General features: G+C 46.2%; 1 protein-coding gene and 1 pseudogene across 6 annotated transcripts in view; one reads left to right on the top strand and one right to left on the bottom strand.

Moving 5' to 3' along the window:
- HERC2 (HECT and RLD domain containing E3 ubiquitin protein ligase 2) overlaps window positions 1-17,582 on the top strand; it is a 235,078-nt gene extending 217,496 nt beyond the window's left edge. For all 5 annotated transcript variants that reach the window (XM_027554355.1, XM_027554358.1, XM_027554357.1 and 2 more), the window contains 10 exons: window positions 899-1,086; window positions 1,733-1,930; window positions 4,504-4,587; window positions 12,706-12,847; window positions 12,971-13,165; window positions 13,808-13,920; window positions 14,526-14,716; window positions 15,603-15,708; window positions 15,974-16,186; window positions 16,858-17,582. In XM_027554355.1, coding sequence (XP_027410156.1) covers window positions 899-1,086; window positions 1,733-1,930; window positions 4,504-4,587; window positions 12,706-12,847; window positions 12,971-13,165; window positions 13,808-13,920; window positions 14,526-14,716; window positions 15,603-15,708; window positions 15,974-16,186; window positions 16,858-17,130 — 1,703 coding nt within the window. In that variant the 3' untranslated portion in view covers window positions 17,131-17,582. The remainder of the gene's footprint in view (window positions 1-898; window positions 1,087-1,732; window positions 1,931-4,503; window positions 4,588-12,705; window positions 12,848-12,970; window positions 13,166-13,807; window positions 13,921-14,525; window positions 14,717-15,602; window positions 15,709-15,973; window positions 16,187-16,857) is intronic.
- Window positions 5,837-7,755, bottom strand: LOC113900643 (annotated as a pseudogene). Its single transcript, XR_003513221.1, has one exon. The product of XR_003513221.1 is annotated as a ras-related protein Rap-1b pseudogene (transcript).
- Window positions 17,583-18,555: the final 973 nt, after the last annotated feature.

Genomic DNA, 18,555 nt, shown 5'->3' with positions numbered 1-18,555 from the left:
ATCCTTACCTCACTCGGTTGTGACTGCCCCGGCAATCAGGATTGTGCCCTCTCATGGGTATACAGCTCCCTGCTTTGGCCTACCTCTCCTACTGGGCTTACCCTCTTTGTGAAAGCCCTTGCCCCTGTGCATTCTGAGTCTTTTCACCCAGCTGTGCCTCTGCAGAGAGGCTCTCTTCCTCTTGTTTGCACTCTGACACCTACCCAGTGGCTTTCGGACTGAGCTATCCAGAACAGGAAGGGGAAGGACACAAGCACCCTGCCCTTCATTGTGCAGGCCTTGTACTTTGTAGAGTGGTGCTTATGGCTGCATGGCATCCTGAGGAGTCTTTGTGAATCTGGCAAGGCTTGTGACATCTCTGCAGAACTAAATTCACTTCTGTTCTAATCACCATCGTAACCATACAGTGGTGTTTTGTGATTGGAGTCTCGCATGGTGTGCTGAAAAGCGTGATTCTCATCAGTGTTTGAATCTTGAGTTTAGGATAGGAATAACCATTAGAAGAACACATGTTCCTTTAAGACATGGATTTTGTTTAGTTAAAAATTGACTTTCTCTTCCTTTAACATGCAAAATCAATTTGGATTGTTTTTACCATCTGTTTTGATGTTACTTGTTTGGATTAAGAGCTGCTTCCAGGTACATGCTTAGTCTGCTGAACAGACACACTTGGAAAAGGAGTTTTAGCCAGCAGAGGCTGTCAAGAATCCTGGGAATCCTGCTGCCTTTTAAGTATTGTGATTCAAGACATCTAGGTCACCATAAGTGTAACATTTTGCACAGATGACCTCCAACAGTCAGTTGGAGGGTAGTGAGAACTGGATACGTGGGAAGATGTGGTGGTTGTGCATTTATTGGTTCTTGTCTGCAAGTCCTTGTTCTCAATCTGCTGCTTTAGGTGAAGTTTATACATGGGGTGACAATGATGAGGGACAGTTGGGAGACGGAACAACAAATGCCATCCAGAGGCCTCGGCTGGTAGCTGCTCTTCAGGGTAAGAAGGTCAACCGTGTGGCCTGTGGCTCAGCACACACTCTCGCCTGGTCAACCAGCAAGCCCGCCAGTGCTGGGAAGCTCCCTGTACAGGTCAGTTGGTTGAGCCAAATGGGCTAGCAGGCATGCATGTTGTGACAAAGTTATGCTCTATGTACTAAGTTATGGGTGTACAAGCATGCACACACTTCCTTTCCTCTGATTCATAATGATAAAAACAGTATTTTAAGAACCTTAATTACCAGGTTTAATCCGTGGGTCAGGAAAATCCCCTGGAGTAGGAAATGGCTACCCACTCCAGTATTCTTGCCTGGAACACTCCATGAACAGAGGAGCCTGGTGGGCACAGTCCCTGCGGTCGCAAAGAGTCATATACAACTGAGCACTCACACATATAAGAACCTTAATTATTCACACTTGTCAACATTCTGTGTATATCAGTGTGTCACCTTTATTAAAAATTTTATAAACTATTCTGGTAGTACAGATTGTATGTTTTCTGTAGTAAATATAATTCTATAAGCTAATTTTTTTTTTTAGCATTCTCCTTGGTTAACATTTCTTGGCTCAGGCAAAATGGCCAGAATATTATTTTTAAAATGGCAAGATTTTTCAAACCAAACTCAGAAGTCATAGTGCTTCTTTGTTTTCAAGAACAGTATTTTCAACCCATCTGCTATACTGTGGCTTAACGGTGCATTTGACATCTAAATTGACATAACAAGTTTCCATGTTTCAGGTTCCCATGGAGTACAATCATTTACAGGAAATCCCTATCATAGCGCTGAGGAACCGGCTGCTGCTCCTGCATCACATCTCAGAGCTCTTTTGCCCCTGCATCCCCATGTTTGACCTTGAGGGCTCTCTCGATGAAACTGGACTTGGGCCATCTGTGGGGTTTGACACTCTTCGAGGAATTCTGATATCCCAGGGAAAGGTACTGCTCTGGTAACAATTTTTACTGTAGGTGATGTTGTTATCCTTAGTAAGTTTTAATCCAACAAAAATTTCTAAACCAGAAATATACTGAAAACAGGTCATTTAGCAAATGTTCACAGAGCACCTACTATGTACCAGGCTCTGTCCTGGGTTCTTAGAGTGCATTGGTGACAGACAGACACAAATCCCTTCTTTTCTGGAGCTTATATTAAAATGGTTAGGTGCTATGATTTCTCCTGGTAATCTCTTTCCCACTACCCCACCCCTCAGGAGGGGGTTGGCAAAACTAAGCTTCCATTCTTACAGTGCTCTCTGCTATCCTGGACTTGAGGCTTTATGGCAAATTCCTACTGGCAGCAGGAAGGAAAAAAAATGAGATAATTTCTTCTCCAGGTATGTCTAGCAGAGGACCCAGAAGTTATAGATTGCTTAGATAAAAGTATTATACTAGGATATGTAGAAATTCCTGATTGAAGGTAATTTATCAGACTCTGGAAAGAATCAGGAATGAGGGCTTCTGAAAGGTGTCAGACAGATTTTGACCCACTGACATTTGTAATAATTTGAGCTGTCTAGAATTGAGATATCTGAAGTCATCAAGTTTCTGGCAAGCATCTTGGCAGGACGGCCTAGAAGAGGCTCAGTTGCTGTATGCTAGGGGGTGTTTATACAGGGAAAAAAGTATAGAGGTTAGGTTAAGGAGTCCTTGCCCTGAGGGTTCTGATTGTGACATAATAGGGTTTTTAATCCAAGGTCATGGCCTGTTTTTAATGATAATAAAATTTAGATGTTTTGGAGTACTGTCCAAACAGATTATTTTTCAGGATTAGCTTTATTTCCTAAAATTCCTAGCCACAAAAGACTGGTGCACACATTTTATGTGTGGCTTAGAGACATGTCGAAGAAGGTGATGGCACTCTACTCCAGTACTCCTGCCTGAAAAATCCCATGGACGGAGGAACCTGGTAGGCTGCAGTCCATGGGATCTTGAAGAGTCCGATGTGACTGAGCAACTTCACTTTCACTTTTCACTTTCATGCATTGGAGAAGAAAATGGCAACCCACTCCAGTGTTCTTGCCTGGAGAATCCTGGGGACAGGGAGCCTGGTGGGCTGCCATCTATGGGGTTGCACAGAGTCAGACACAACTGATGTGACTTAGCAGCAGCAGCAGAGACATGTAGGCAATGATGGGGATTGTGGTAATGGAAAAATTTCTCTGATAATGGGGAGCAGGAAAAAATTGTGGACAGGTAAAATCAAATTTGAATCTTCAACCATTTTTAAGTAATAAAAATGGCAAATTGATTCCTTTCATCATTACTTTAATCCCTCAGAGTGAAGGTGATAATGCGCAATAAAAGGGAGAAAGCCTCTCCTTGTGGGGAGAGCAGAGAGGCAGCATCTCACACAGTGTGCGAGTCTCCTGTAACTGAGTGGGGTATGGGGGCCTCAGGGAGGCTGAAAGGTTCCCTCAGCAACAGAGGATCAGCCTGTTTGGTCCTAGTTAGAAAGGACTGCTTCTGCTGGGAGTTTTGGCAAGTAGTTTTTGTTGGTGACTGTGGAGTCAGCAGAGCCCAGAAGAGAGCGCATCTCAGGAGGGTGGGACTAGGGGGGCTGCTCTGTGGGGAAGGGAACGCTTGCCCAGAGCAGGGGGAGAGCAGAGGTCAGGAAGGGTGAGGGCAAAGGTAGCTGGTTGGTGTGCAGGATTGTGTGGGGAGGGGCCTGCTCTGCAGTCTCCTGTGTGGTGTGGAGTGTGTGTCTGTGCCCCCCTCTGTGCAGATGGGAGCACCTCTGCCTTCGCCTCCTCCACAGGTGAGAGTTCTAGGGCTCTGACTTAAGAGCAGTGTGCCCTGCCCTCTACGTCTCTCTTAGCCACCCTTTCTCCAGAAAAGAACACGGGGTCCACTTGTGGGGACCCGTGTCTGCCAGTGACCCCGTCTCCTTTGAGGGCCTCTGGGGTCTGGTCCTGTCCTCAGGCACGCGCACAGCACCGCACAGTCTCCCCATGTGCTGGGGCCCACACAGGCATGCTTCCCCGGGTGGAGTTGGCACCCACTCCACTTCCCTGTCGTCTTCACCCTGGGTTTTCCAGGTTTCTCTCAGTGTAGGGTGCAGGTGTCTCCCCACCCCATCCCGGCCCTGGCCCCTCCCCTGGCTCCCTGCTGCTGCCGCCTTGTGTCTGGCGTCTCTGTCGGGACAGCAGTGCTGCGGTGTAGTTGGTGCCTCAGTCTGCCAGTACTGGACTTGCAGTTGGCTGGGAAACCTCAGGTTTCTCCTTAGCCCTGAGCCTGGCCTGAGACCTGAGTTAGAGCAGCTGCTCCTCAGGTTCTGGCCCTCTCCTTTCTGTGTCCAGGGCATGTTGGGTGCCTCCTACCCCCAGATGGCAGGCAGGGAGCAGTGCCAAGCACTGGCCCTGCTGGCTGCCTCAGCCTCTGCAGGGACTTGTGTATTGATGCCAGGCTAATCCCCTGGGCCACCTCAGACCTGAAAAAGGGAGTTTTATGACGTGGAATATCTATGGGTAATACTTAATGTATAACATTCTAAATTTTGTTGTGGTGTGTTTTAGGAAGCAGCCTTCCGAAAAGTAGTACAAGCCACTATGGTGCGAGATCGCCAGCACGGCCCTGTGGTGGAGTTGAACCGCATCCAGGTAACAAAATGGAGATGTTCTCTGTTCACAGATGCGATGATTTTGTGGTTGTGAGTTGCGTCCCTGCAGCCTGGGGCAAGTGCTCACAGCAAGACTCCTCTTGTGCCCTTGGTTTGAGAGCAAGGTGCCATGTGTGTGGGATGGCTTGTGGTGCTGAGACTGCCAGGTGGCCATGTAAATGGTTTTCTTTATAACACGAAGAAGGAAAGCTTATTTCAGATAACCTGGGAGCACAAATCCAGATAAGCAAAAAGGGAAAAATAAAAATGACCCATATTTCCACCACATGTTGACAACTGCTGCTAATGTTTGTGGGGTATGTTATAACCTGAACTAGACTTTGATAACTTGCTCTCTGTTCCCCTTAATGCATTGTAAGCACCCAGATCTCTGTCATGTGCCGTGGGGCTGTGCGATTGTTTCTGCTAACCAGCGGCACATGCTGATTTCTCTGCTGTGGGCTGGAAAGTTGGGCTTGCTTTTCTGGGATACAGCAGGGCCAGCTGGTGTGGCTCTAGCTACGTGTGTGTCTTCAGTCACCCACTTGGGTTAGGTTCTGAGATGCAGAGCAGGTTTCGTATTCACACCAGCCTCACACCCTCTCCGATTCTGATGGCTTACTTTGCCAGTTTAATAGGCCAGAATCACTAATACTAAGACTTTGCATCACAGTAGTAATCAAAGAAATGAAAAGGAGACTATCTCTGGACTTATACTGCTGCCGAATGTATATAAGCTTCACATTAAAAGAATTAAAACAAAAGGCACTAATGATGACAGTGTGTGTACTTGACATTTACCATGCAGATGAAATTGGCCGCACCTCTGGAGCAAAAGCGAGCCATGAAGAACAAGTGCTTTGTTCCTGAACTTCCTTGTTAGCACATGATTTTTACCCTGATGTTGGTTATATGACTAGAAATTCTTCCAGAGTTGTTCTTGGGGGGCATTTTTAATTAAGGCAACAACTCTTCTCCTTTGTTGGAGAAGAGTTCTCCAACAACTCTTGTCCTTTGTTGGAGAACACATGTGACCATGCTGATGGAAGTGATTAATTCACTGACGTCATAATGTTTAATGTGAAGCTGGAGGTCAGTCAGCCCATTCCACAAACAAATGGGCTATTTAATTAGATTAATGAGAAAGCTTTTATTTCCCCCCTTGGAGAATCATTTTGGTTTTCTCTACATTATTAGGTTTTTTTTTTTTTTTTTTGCATGGCAATCCAAATTTATTGAACTACTGATGCTAAGTTATACAAAATTGCACCACTTTAATTAAGGCTTTTAGTTTACATTTGGCCACCTCAAAAGTAGTTGTAACATTAGGTTGGTCAATTTAAATACTGTGGCTCCCTGTTGGATAGACACACAATCTTTACACCCAAACGTTAATGCATACAAAGCAACAAGGCATTGTTAAATAAAACAGCAATAGTTACTGCAACTTAGGCCTTGTGACCAATTACACATGATTAAAATTACTTCCCACATTCACATCCACAGTACTCTTCCACCATTTAACATCTCAACCAAAATGTTACACATGGGAAACAATCACTAACAGGCAAAAATACTAAACCTGTATATTTGGTATTGCAAATACACTTATGCATGAGCAAGCAGGGGATTCACAGTGAGAATCTACAGCTGCAGAAGCCTGAAAATGATTTACAAAAATTGTTAAATCATTAAAAAATTGTTTGAAAATATACACTTCTTGTTGTAGACCCCCACTGTACACACAACTATAAACATTGTTCCCTATGTAAACAAAAAAGGAAACATATAATAAAAGATTTGAAAAGTCTGGACATTTCCTTCCCAACAGATATTAAAGGCAACGTCTTTAATCTAAGACATTATACTGAAAGGACTATCATATTTTAAAGACAAGATCACTGTCTCCACAGGTTTTTTAAAAATTAAAAAAACTATATAGCTGTGTTAATCAAAGCGCTTATTTGTACAATACAATGATAATGACCTTGAATTTCTTAAAAAAAAATTACAATAAGCTACAAGTATCAAAGAAGCAAAGTTATCTGGAGTAGTCTATATAGGAGCTCTTTGGACTTTCTTTTATTATGCTAAAATAGTGGTGCTTTTAGGATTTACATTATTGTACTCTCCAATACAAAGTATGGGGTGTGTTAAAGTATACAGTACACCATTTTCATACATGTACAACATTGGTGGATGAAAAATGTCTCTTAGCAGTAATACTGGATTGTAGCCTCTGGTTTTACCAGCTGCATACTCTAGGACTATTATATAAGTAAAAATCTCTCTGTGATACTGGAAGGTGATTAGAATGTGCAAACTGATGTAGTAGTTTTCATCCGCCTCTTAAAGGGTACCACCACAGAAAGTCCATTTAAGATGTTGGTAGGTTTAACAAAGTTGGAATGCTGGCACTGTTGAATTGGGCAACAGTTCTTCAGACCTGGCTCAGAGCTACAATGCATTTAGTATATTAAAGCAGCTGACATGACGACTTTTTGCGGGCCTTCCCAGGCACTGGAGTTTTTCTGTTAATTTGTCGCACTAGGTCATAAAAGATCTCATTAACATTTATTTTTGATTTTGCAGAGGATTCTAAGAATGCACAGTTGTTCCACTGTCTTGCTAGATTTTGACCTTGTTCCTTTCCTACAACTCTTTCATCTTCCAAGTCACACTTATTACCAACCAGAATCATTGGAACATCACCCGTGTCTTTAACTCGAAGAATCTGTTCTCTCAGATCTTGTAAATCATTGAATGTGGACTGTGCTGTGATGGAATAAACTAACGCAAAGCCTTGTCCATTTTTCATGTACAAATCCCTCATTGCTGTGAATTGTTCCGTTCCTGCAGTATCCAAGATTTCAAGCATACACTGCTGTGCATCTACTTCAACTTGCTTTCTATAAGAATCTTCTATCGTAGGACCATATTTTTCAACAAAAATTCCTTGAACAAACTGTACAGTCAGAGCAGATTTTCCAACGCCTCCCGAGCCAAGAACGACTAGCTTATACTCACGCATGGTGCAAGCTTGTAAAAGCTAGTACCTCTCGCGCTGTCACCGGGTGCCCGCAGCCAGCGTCGCCTCACGCTCCCTCCGAGTCGCTGCTCCTGGCGCCACGGCGGTCCTGCCGCTACCCCTGCTGCTGCCGCCGCCGCCGCCACCACTCCGGCTCCATTATTAGGTTTTAAATACTTAAGTTCATAAGTGCAGAAGGCTGATGGCTGCAGATCGTCTAATTTAGGCAGTTGGGTGTTCTTGGGTCTCAGGCTTGCCTCAGACATGCACGGGCACCATGCTGGGGCCAGTGGCCTAATGTGGGTGTCCAGGCCCAGGGGCCCTGGTCGTCTGGGAACCTGGATAACCTGGAATCTGCACTAGGCACATTTTTCAGTCATTGTGTGCTTGATGACTCTTTCTTTCTCGTCTTTATATCCCTAGTACCTTGAGTTATGAGTCTTTTGGGTGCATGTCTGAACAGACGTGACTAGATAAGAATAGATAAGAGGGCAAACAGATTTTATTGCACATTTTTTAAAAGACGTATAAATACCCTTCGGTGCAGTGTACAGTGCTCGTTGATGTCGGAGCAGCCACTCCAGCTACAGAGACCCTCAGGCGCCGGAGCCAGATTCTCCTCAATTCAGGCTTTCATACCCACTCTTAAAATTAGGAAGAACTTCCACAAAGATGGAGATAAAATAGAGCAGAGCGGTGGAGGGGACAGTCTGTGAGTCCAAGTTGAACGCAGACACCAGTAGTCACCCAGAAAGGTGGTGTAGGTGGCCTCTTCCCTGTACTCTCCCAGGGCTGCAACTTTTGTGGGGATGCCTGTGGAGAGATTTTCTTACTTTATGTTAAAAGTGCCCTAGAGACACTAAAAGTAGGCTGTGTTCTTGGAGGGTATTTCTGTTTGAATTTGATTTAGTTTTGTAACAGGGTCTAAAAATCAGTGTATATTAAAATTTTATTATAGATAATGAATGAGCACATTTCCAAAAATTTAGAAAATTTAAAGACAATTAAAACTACCTATATTCCTGCTGTTCAGAGATAGCAGGTACACAACCCTGTCCTTTCAGTGTCCTGGCTGTATTCATAGAGCCATGCTCCTTCGTAGCGGCTGAGAGTATCAGGTTGTGTTAACTGGCACTGTAAATGGAGGTGATGTGATCTTTCAAGTGGGAAGCAAGTCTGTGTCTTACTTACCCTCACAGAGGAACACATCCTCTTCCTTTGTGTAGCTCACTTCCCCCCCAGGTATTGTATGCCTTAGAGAGCTGCTGAGGCTAAATGAAATGACATATGAGAACGTGCAGCTGAATGTGTGGCGTGTAGGAAAACTCACTCCACGGGAAACTGTTGTTATTATTATTGTCATTGTTCTTTTAGTCTTAAGATTGATAATTTCTGCAATAAGGAAAATTAGTTGTTAAACTCAGCTGAGAACTCACAAAGAAGTTGAGGATGATGAGAGTTTAGCCAGAGGAGTCAGTGTAGAAGTACATTTTCAGAATCATTTTTCCTTAACTTCTCATTTTGCCATCACTTCAGACTGAGCTTCCTGGGTGATTCTGAAGCACAGCCTGAGATGCAGGCTGCAGGGTTACTTAGTCCACTGAGTAGCTGAGTAAGGGCTTGAGGCCATTGTTCTGATCTGTTGAGGCATCTTACTAGGTTGGTGCAAAAATAATTGCAGTTTCAGACCCTGAATTTTAAATCAGTATAACTAACTCAAACACATCTTTATTAATCAGAATAGAAACCATTACTATCAACACATTTTTGCCGATGAGAAATAAGTTTGTTTATTCCTGTAGCATAAAAATCCATTCCTCAGGATTTGACAAGCTTTTGGGAAGCATTTTCTGCCTTCTGCTGGTTGTGGAAGTGTTTTCCCTTCGCTCAAAGTTGTTGAGATGCTTGAAGAAGTGGTATCAGTTGCCGAGAGGTCAGGTGAATATGGCAGTGAGGCAGAACTTCATAGCCCAGTTTGTTCAACGTTTGAAGCATTGGTTGTGCAACATACGGTTGCACGTTGTCACGGAGAATTGGGCCCATTCAATTGACCAGTGCTGGCTGTAGGCGTTACAGTTTTCAGTGCATCTCATCAATTTGCTGAGCATGGTTCTCAGATGTAATGATTTTTCCAGGAATCAGAAAGTAGTAGTGGATCGGACCAACAGCAGACCACCAGTGACCGTGACCCTGTTTTTTGGTGCAAGTTTGGCTTTGGGAAGTGCTTTGGAGCTGCTTCTTGGTCCAACCACTGAACTGGTCATCACTGGTTGTCATATAATCCACTTTTCATCTCACATCACAATCCAATCGAGAAATAGTTTGTTGGTGCATAAAGTAAGAGAAGATGACACTTCAAAATGACCATTTTTTTGATTTTCAGTCAGCTCATGAGGCACCCACTTACTGAGTATTTTCACCTTTCCAATTTGCTTCAAATGCAAAATGACTGTAGAATGGTTGATACTGAGTTCTTGGGCAACTTTTTGTGTAGTTATGAGAGGATCAGCTTTGATGATTGCTCTCAGTTGGTCATTGTCAACTTCCGATGACCAGCCCCTATGCTCCTCATCTTCAAGGCTCGTCTCCTTTGCATAACTTTTTGAACAACCACTGCAATGTACATTCGTTAGCAGTTCCTGGGCCAAATGCGTTGTTGATGTTGTGCCTTGTTTCTGCTGCTTTACAACCCATTTTGAACTTGAATAAGAAAATCACTTGAATTTGCTTTTGGTCTAACATCATTTCCATCAGTTCAGTTCATTCGCTCAGTTGTATCTGACTCTTTGCGACCCCATGAACCACATGCAGCACGACAGGCCTCCCTGTCCCTCACCAACTCCCGGAGTTCACTCAAACCCATGTCCATCAAGTCAGTGATGCCATCCAACCTTCTCATCCTCTGTCATCCCCTTCTCCTCCTGCCCTCAATCTTTCCCAGCATCAGGGTCTTTTCCATTGAGTCAGCTCTTCGCATCAGGTGGCCAAAGTATTGGAGTTTCAGCTTCCACATCAGTCCTTCCAATGAACACCCAGGACTGATCTCCTTTAGGATGGACTGGTTGGATCTCCTTGCAGTCCAAGGGACTCTCAAGAGTCTTCTCCAACACCACAGTTCAAAAGCATCAATTCTTTGGCACTCAGCTTTCTTTAGAGTCCAACTCTCACATCCATACAGGACCACAGGAAAAACCACAGACTTTTGTTGGCAAAGTAATCTCTCTGCTTTTTAATGTGCTCTCTAGGTTGGTCATAACTTTCCTTCCAGGAGTAAGCGTTTTTTAAGTTCATGGCTGCAGTCACCATCTGCAGTGATTTTGGAGCCCCAAAAAATAAAGTCAGCCACTGTTTCCATTGTTTCCCCATCTATCTGCCATGAAATGATGGGACCAGATGCCATGATCTTAGTTTTCTGAATGTTGAGCTTTAAGCCAACTTTTCACTCTCTTTCACTTTCATCAAGAGGCTCTTTAGTTCTTCACTTTGTGCCATAAAGGTGGTGTCATCTGCATATCTGAGGTTATTGATATTTCTCCTGGCAATCTTGATTCCAGCTTGTGCTTCCTCCAGCCCAGCGTTTCTCATGATGTACTCTCAGTCAGTCGTGTCCGACTCTTTGTGACCCCATGGACTGTAGCCTACCATGCTCCTCCATCTGTGGGGATTCTCCAGGCAAGAATACTGGAGTGGGTTGCCATTTCCTTTTCCAGGAGATCTTCGCAACCCAGGGATCGAACCTGGGTCTCCCGCATTGCAGGCAGACGCTTTACCATCTAAGCCACCAGGGAAGCGATAACGTACTCTCGTTTAAAATAAATATAAAATAAGCAGCAAGTAATAAATCATTAGCAAAAAACATAAAGCAAGAAATGCATGTTAAAATGAAGTGTAACATAACCACATTTATTTAAGAATGTATTCCAGTGTCAAATGGCAAATTTCAACAATGCAAAACCACAGCTACTTTTACATCAATCTGGATAGCTTATGATAAGAAACTCAGGTGGGATAAGTGCTCATACTTGGAGACACAGTGACCCCAAGGGTTGAATAGAATCTGTGCAGGTGAAAAAAAGGACAGAAGGAAGATTCTGTTCTGGCCAAGCTGGTGCATCCAGGTCTGGCCTCAGAGCCACTGGATGTGATCCTCCCAGGGCTGATGGTCTGCTTAGAGGCTGCTTTCAGGTATCCTGTCTCTTCGTCATGGAGACAATGCTGCTGCTGCTTCTGCTGCTGCTAAATCGCTTCAGTTGTGTCCGACTCTGTGCGACCCCATAGACAGCAGCCCACCAGGCTCCCCCATCCCTGAGATTCTCCAGGCGAGAACACTGGAGTGGGTTGCCATTTCCTTCTCCAATGCATAAAAGTGAAAAGTGAAAGTGAAGTCGCTCAGTCGTGTCCAACTCTTAGCGACCCCATGGACTGCAGCCCACCAGGCTCCTCCGTCCATGGGATTTTCCAGGCAAGAGTACTGGAGTGGGGTGCCATTGCCTTCTCTGCATGGAGACGATGGGTAAGGTTAAATACAGTGTGAGGATAAACCAGGTTGCAGTTACTGCCTACTTGAGCTGCTTGCAGCTTTCCCTGTGGTCTGTGCTCTCTTGATAGACGCCACCCGTCCTGATGTGCTGTGTGTGCTGGTGAGCGGGCCCTGGCCTGGCTGACACAGCTGTCTAGCAGGCAGCCTGTGTCAAGGGCGGGAGAGAGAGGAGCTCAAAGCTGATCCTTGGGGTCCTCAGCAGGTGTGGGTGAGGAGACGAGGACAGGAGTTACTCTTGGGAGGTCCAGCTGCCCTTCATGTTTGCACAGGCATGCTCAGGTGGTTGTACTTGAGTTTTCTGGGTGCTCACAGTGGCCTGAGGTTGTAGGGGTGACACCAGGAATCTGAGTGCTGTTTGTTGTCTGTAGAGGGACCCCACCGTCACCCCCACTGTGACCAGGACAGGGCAGGCGAGGGTAGCAGGAGGGATGATCAGCTGCAGAGCACTGCTTTGGATGCAGGGGTTCCAGGGCTGGTCAGTTTGTGAAGATGGCACCCATGTGCTTTCTGCTGTGGACTTTGTTATGTATTTTCCTTCTTTCTGTCTCTAGGTCAAGCGTTCAAGAAGTAAAGGGGGCCTCGCGGGCCCTGATGGGACCAAGTCTGTCTTTGGGCAGATGTGCGCTAAGATGACCTCGTTCAGTCCTGACAGCCTCCTCCTCCCACACCGCGTCTGGAAGGTCAAGTTTGTGGGTGAGAGCTCGCGTGTGTGGAGGGGTGTTGGTGTGAGAGGAGAACTGGGAGACCCCCCAGATGCTCCCCAGGGGGCTCTGATGGAGTCAGTGACTGTGAGCTGCTGACCCTCCTTTTCCCTAGGTGAATCTGTGGATGACTGTGGTGGTGGCTACAGTGAGTCCATAGCTGAGATATGTGAGGAGCTGCAGAATGGACTCACCCCACTTCTGATCGTAACACCCAATGGGAGGGACGAGTCGGGGGCCAACCGGGACTGCTACCTGTTCAGCCCAGCTGCCAGGGCGCCTGTGCACACCAACATGTTCCGGTTCTTGGGTAGGCCTCTCGTGTGGATGCAGTGCTGCAGGTGTGCAGCTCCATGTGCTCTGCTTAGTGTAATGGCTGCTGTCTTGGGACTGGTGGTGGCTGTTGTAAATACCTCCCTTAGCTTCCTCAGTGTGTAGCTGCAGGGACATGCAGAGCTGGACCATTAGCAGCTCTGTGCTAAGGACCAGACGGTGCCTTTGTCGCTTAGAGGATCTGAGATACTGTGTTTCTGCATCTTAAACATATCCAAAACTTGGGATCACATCTTAGAGAGTCTTTACATTTGGCCAGGCCCGCCCTCCTGGTGAGGGTCAGCTTCCATCACTCATGGCACTGCCTCCAACTACCTTGAGAAGCTCCAGCTGTCTGCTTTGCCATATAAGAAACAAGGATTAGCCACTGTGGCTACAACTGTTGGTGGAAAGAGCAGAAGAGTTATAGACTCAGTCCACAGGAACAGAAGCAAGTGATGAATCTTAGTGTACGGTATAAGGCTGCACGGACAGACCTAAGTCTGTGAATCGGGGCAGCGTTGGTTTGGAAGGCACTGAGGCCCCAGTGCCGAGCTCATCTCCACTGTGTGCTTGAGTGGACTGGGCACTTTGTCATCAGCACCAAGTATATCCTGTCTTCTGTGCTTTGAATGAGCAGGTGTGTTACTGGGTATTGCCATTCGGACTGGAAGTCCCCTGAGTCTGAACCTTGCTGAGCCTGTCTGGAAGCAGCTGGCTGGGATGAGCCTCACCATTGCAGACCTCAGCGAGGTAACCTCCAGGAGGGAGAGGACAGAGAAATGGGACTCACTGTGTGTCCAGTGCAAAGCATGGTGGGGGTCACCTGCGGTCTGGTTAAGAGGCATAGCCTGCCCTGAGATCCCAACAGACTCATGATGATCAGTCTGCTGGCCATCGGGTAGCAGAGTGGCGGTGTGGACACAGGCCAACCTGTTTCTAGAACTTGATACCTGCTTTGTGGGCTTTGCCACTTGTATAGTCTCGTCAGATGAGAAAGCTTGCTGTCTTTCCTGTGGCACAGCTGAGCGCGTGGGCAGGCAACTGGGGGGCAGTTTAGGCTCCTGGGACCTCTCCAGGGTGTGGTTCCCTCAGTGCAGGTGGGACTCACCTCTGACCAACACAGTCACTCTCAGCAAGTGATTTTAAGGACTTCCTTGTTGCAAACTCTTTCTTCAGCTCCATGGGTGAAAACATTTCCCTGCTGCTGCTTCTTTATTTCCTGGCACATGCCACAGCCTTGCCACAGGCTCCAGGCAGATCGAGACCCGGCATGACCATGTATGGGATGTGAACAGGGGCCTGGGGCAGAGGAACAACCCTGGCTCAGTAGATGAACTCCCTTCTTCCCTTGAAAGGTCGACAAAGATTTTATCCCTGGACTCATGTACATCCGTGATAATGAAGCGACCTCAGAGGAGTTTGAGGCCATGAGCCTGCCCTTCACAGTGCCTAGTGCCAGCGGCCAGGACATCCAGCTGAGCTCCAAGTACACACACATCACTCTGGACAACCGTGCAGAGTATGTCCGGCTCGCAATAAACTACAGGTGTGTAACAGTCTGCCTTCCAGAGTTTCAACTCAGTAAATAGCAAAAATAGCAGAAAATGGTTTGCTTGGGTGGCAGCTTTTTTTCCATAAGTAAAATTTAATGGAGTTGGCTCCAGCAATTGCTGCCTGCAATCATCAAAGCTTCCTTTGTAGTCAGGGTCAGAGTACTTACTGTTCTCACCTGAGATTCCTGGCTCTGGCTAGAACACCGGGGTGAGAAGTGCCCTGTTGGGCTCTGCCAGCAGAGGTCCCGGGGCCTCTGTGTGCCGCCTTTCCCGGGGCAGGGCTGTGTTCGGACGGTCTCCACCCCTCACAGGGCCCTCGCACTACCGCTCAGTTGTGTTTGCTGCATTGCGGACCGGCGGCACCATCCATGACCTCTGCCCACTGTCCCCTCAGTGTGGTCTTTGGAAGCCTTGTCCTCCAGAATCATCCAACTGGGTGTTGGGATGAGGCCCAGTGTATCACGTGGGCTTTGCTTGCTGGACTCTGGCTGGGGGCAGTCCTTGCAGGTATCCTGTGTCGTCCACCTGTGTTCATTTCTGTCTCATGCCCTAACTCGCCAGTCATGAGGACCTTGGATACAGCATTGACTTTCAGAAAGTTCTTAGCTCGGCTGTTGTGGGACCTGACTCTCTGACTCTGCATGTCTAATTCTGGCTCCTTCCTGGGAAGGAGGGAAAGATGGAGAATTGTGTCTTGTAATGGGTATAGCTGTGGCTCATTTTTGAGGTAGAATTCTGTGGGCCAGTCTCGCTTCTCAGTCCGTGAGAAGCTTTGAGACTCTGTGTCTGCAAAGCGCACACCTTGCCCGTCAGCATAATGAGACTTGGCATGAGTAGGTCATGATCTGCATGAAATGCAAAGTGGATGTTTTCTTTCAGACTCCACGAATTTGATGAGCAGGTAGCTGCCGTTCGTGAGGGGATGGCCCGAGTCGTGCCTGTCCCTCTTCTCTCTCTCTTCACCGGATACGAATTGGAGACGATGGTATGCCCACCCCTTCGCTGTGCTTCCCTGCAGCGCCCTTCTCGTGGTAATCCACTGAATCAGCACCACCAGTTAACCTCTCAGTTAAATCTCGCTCTTGGAGGTCTGAGATGTGCTCATGCCTTTTGAGTGAAGTAAGACGTGCTCAGGAAGCGAGTATTCGCTGCCTCCCACCCCTCCCCTCCAGCCGCTCTCACCTGACCCTCCCCACCCCAGCCCTGGTAGAAAGCTGTGGTATGCTGATGTGAAGTGTGTCCCTCCACAGGTGTGTGGCAGCCCAGACATCCCTCTGCATCTTTTAAAGTCTGTGGCAACGTACAAGGGGGTGGAGCCCTCTGCGCCCCTGATCCAGTGGTTCTGGGAGGTGATGGAGTCCTTCTCCAACACTGAGCGCTCCCTCTTCCTTCGCTTTGTGTGGGGCCGCACAAGGCTGCCCAGGACCATCGCTGACTTTCGGGGCAGAGACTTCGTCATTCAGGTGTGGCTCCTGCATGTCCTTTGGGATCAACTGAGAGTCATGCCCCTCACACAGAGCTCTGCCACAGATGAGAAAACAATTCTTTCCTGTTACATGGTTTTCCTACCCTCGGGAAACAAAATGAAAAACACTTAACTTCTCTGATATGAGAGCTCAGAATTTTATGACTACAGGTGTTGGGTACCACTACCTACTTCTAAAAAATGTATCTGGCCACCCCCAGAATATGTTGCTATTAAGTCAGCATATTCTAGATTCTGAGCACATACATCATGTAAAAAAGCATTTGTTTGAGTCTCTGGTTGAATTAGGCGAATCAATAAATAATGCTCCTTACTGAGAAAAATCAGAGTGCCCATTCGATTGAGGATAAGAGTTCTGCCTTGAGTTCTTACTGGTCAGAATCAGGCTCTGTTTACCTGCCAGCCCCTGGGGGTGAAATCACAGCAACCAATTGCTATTTTTTACTGAAAGTCCTAAGAATTAATGAGTTGTTCCTTTTTATTTCTGAAATTGACTAGATGATATTTTTTCTGATATTTTGTTATTCTTAGCCAAAAACATCATGCTGTATGTGAATGAGAGTCAACTCTAATGAACGTAATAAAACAGATTGCAGTTTTACCTGTCCTGTACATGGTCTCTGATTATTTAACATTTTTCATTAACAGGTATTGGATAAATACAACCCACCTGACCATTTCCTTCCTGAATCCTACACATGCTTCTTCTTGTTGAAGTTGCCCAGGTATTCCTGTAAGCAGGTGCTGGAGGAGAAACTGAAATACGCCATCCACTTTTGCAAGTCGATAGACACAGATGATTACGCTCGCATAGCCCTCACAGGGGAGCCGGCTGCAGATGACAGCAGTGACGACTCGGAGAACGAGGATGTGGATTCATTTGCCTCAGATTCTACCCAGGATTATCTAACAGGACACTGAGCTGGATAAATGCCATCCACCACAAGACCCCACGAGACTGACTGAGACGGCAGAGTGCTACAGTTTAGAGTTCAGGGTGTGATATGTGCCAGGAGATGGGTTAGTCCCCTAGTGTGTGGGATATCAGTTGGAGAGTTAGCCTTGCACTTGGAAACTGTTAAAAGGGTCTTCTAACCCACAGTGCTGCATTACATGTAGGACGTGTTTACTAAAGTGCGTAAAGGTTTTAACATGAATATTGAATTGCAGCATCCCCGAAAATGAATAAAAAGCCTTTTCCCTTGTGGGTGCAATAGATATTTTCCCCTTCCTTTTAAATGTTGTGCATTGCCTTGATTGTACATTGGAAATACTGTGTAACAATGAAATCCTATTATAAATATTTCAATTAATTTTACTCGAAATTTGTTATTAAAAGTTTTTTGAACATTAAATGATCAGTATTACTTGAACGCATCCAGAAGTTATTTAAACCAAACCAAACAAAAAGGCTGCCAGCTCCCCTCTCCTCCCCAGTTGCTCACGCCAGCATTTGCGGTGTGTGACTGGAGCCAAGTCCTCTCCATGAGCAGTGTCGTCACTTCTGTCATGGACAGCGCTATATATAATGTTTGTGTCATGTTTATGCCTAAATTTTAATTCTCTATAAATAAAACATTAGTCACAAAATTGCAAGCTGATCTTTCTATATGGTTAAAACTAGCACTGGTGGATATACTACCACCAAAGTATAGATTAGTGTTTGATGCAGCACAAGTTAAAATGATTCCAGTCTAATTAGACTTTTTTGGTTACAGAACCAAACTCATTACAGTGACGGGGGGAGTGGTCATCAGGAGCCGGGAGAGGTTTAGGGGAGTGGCTGGGGTTAGGAGCCTCTCCTGCCCTCCATGCCATCCACCTGGGCAACCGTGGCTCCCGTAGGCCTGGGGGCGAGGGAGTGTTTCTGGCCCAGTTGGCCATCGGGTAGGATTTGAGCTGCTTGTTTCGGGATCATGTGTCTAGTACGCTCTGCAGTGAGAAAGACTGAGATTGCAGTAGGAAGATTGGTCAGCAGGCCTGATGCAGTGGAACTTAGGGTAAATGGTACCAGATGGAGGCCAGAGGTAAGTGTTTTATGTTGGGAGACTGCTCAGGGATCCAATGTGTTACATTAAAAGATCCAAAGAGAAATTTCCTTCTGGGCAATTATTCTTGACCAAGATTGTTATAACATTTTTCAGCTTGTATTAAAGTTTCCATAAGCTGTGAGATTCGTTTTTTAATCACCATCCTTTTTGTTGTTTGTCAGTCAGTGGACACAGTAAGTATTTATTGAACTTCCCTACTGGTCCTGCAGTTAAGAATCTGCCTGCTAGTACAGGGGACATGGGTTTGATCCCTAGTCTAGGAGGGTTCCACACACTGGGGGGCAGCTAAGCCTGT

The sequence above is a fragment of the Bos indicus x Bos taurus genome, chromosome 2, assembly GCF_003369695.1.
Source record: "Bos indicus x Bos taurus breed Angus x Brahman F1 hybrid chromosome 2, Bos_hybrid_MaternalHap_v2.0, whole genome shotgun sequence".
In the NCBI taxonomy this organism is placed as follows: domain Eukaryota; kingdom Metazoa; phylum Chordata; class Mammalia; order Artiodactyla; family Bovidae; genus Bos; species Bos indicus x Bos taurus.
This window is presented reverse-complemented; position numbering and strand designations above follow the sequence as displayed.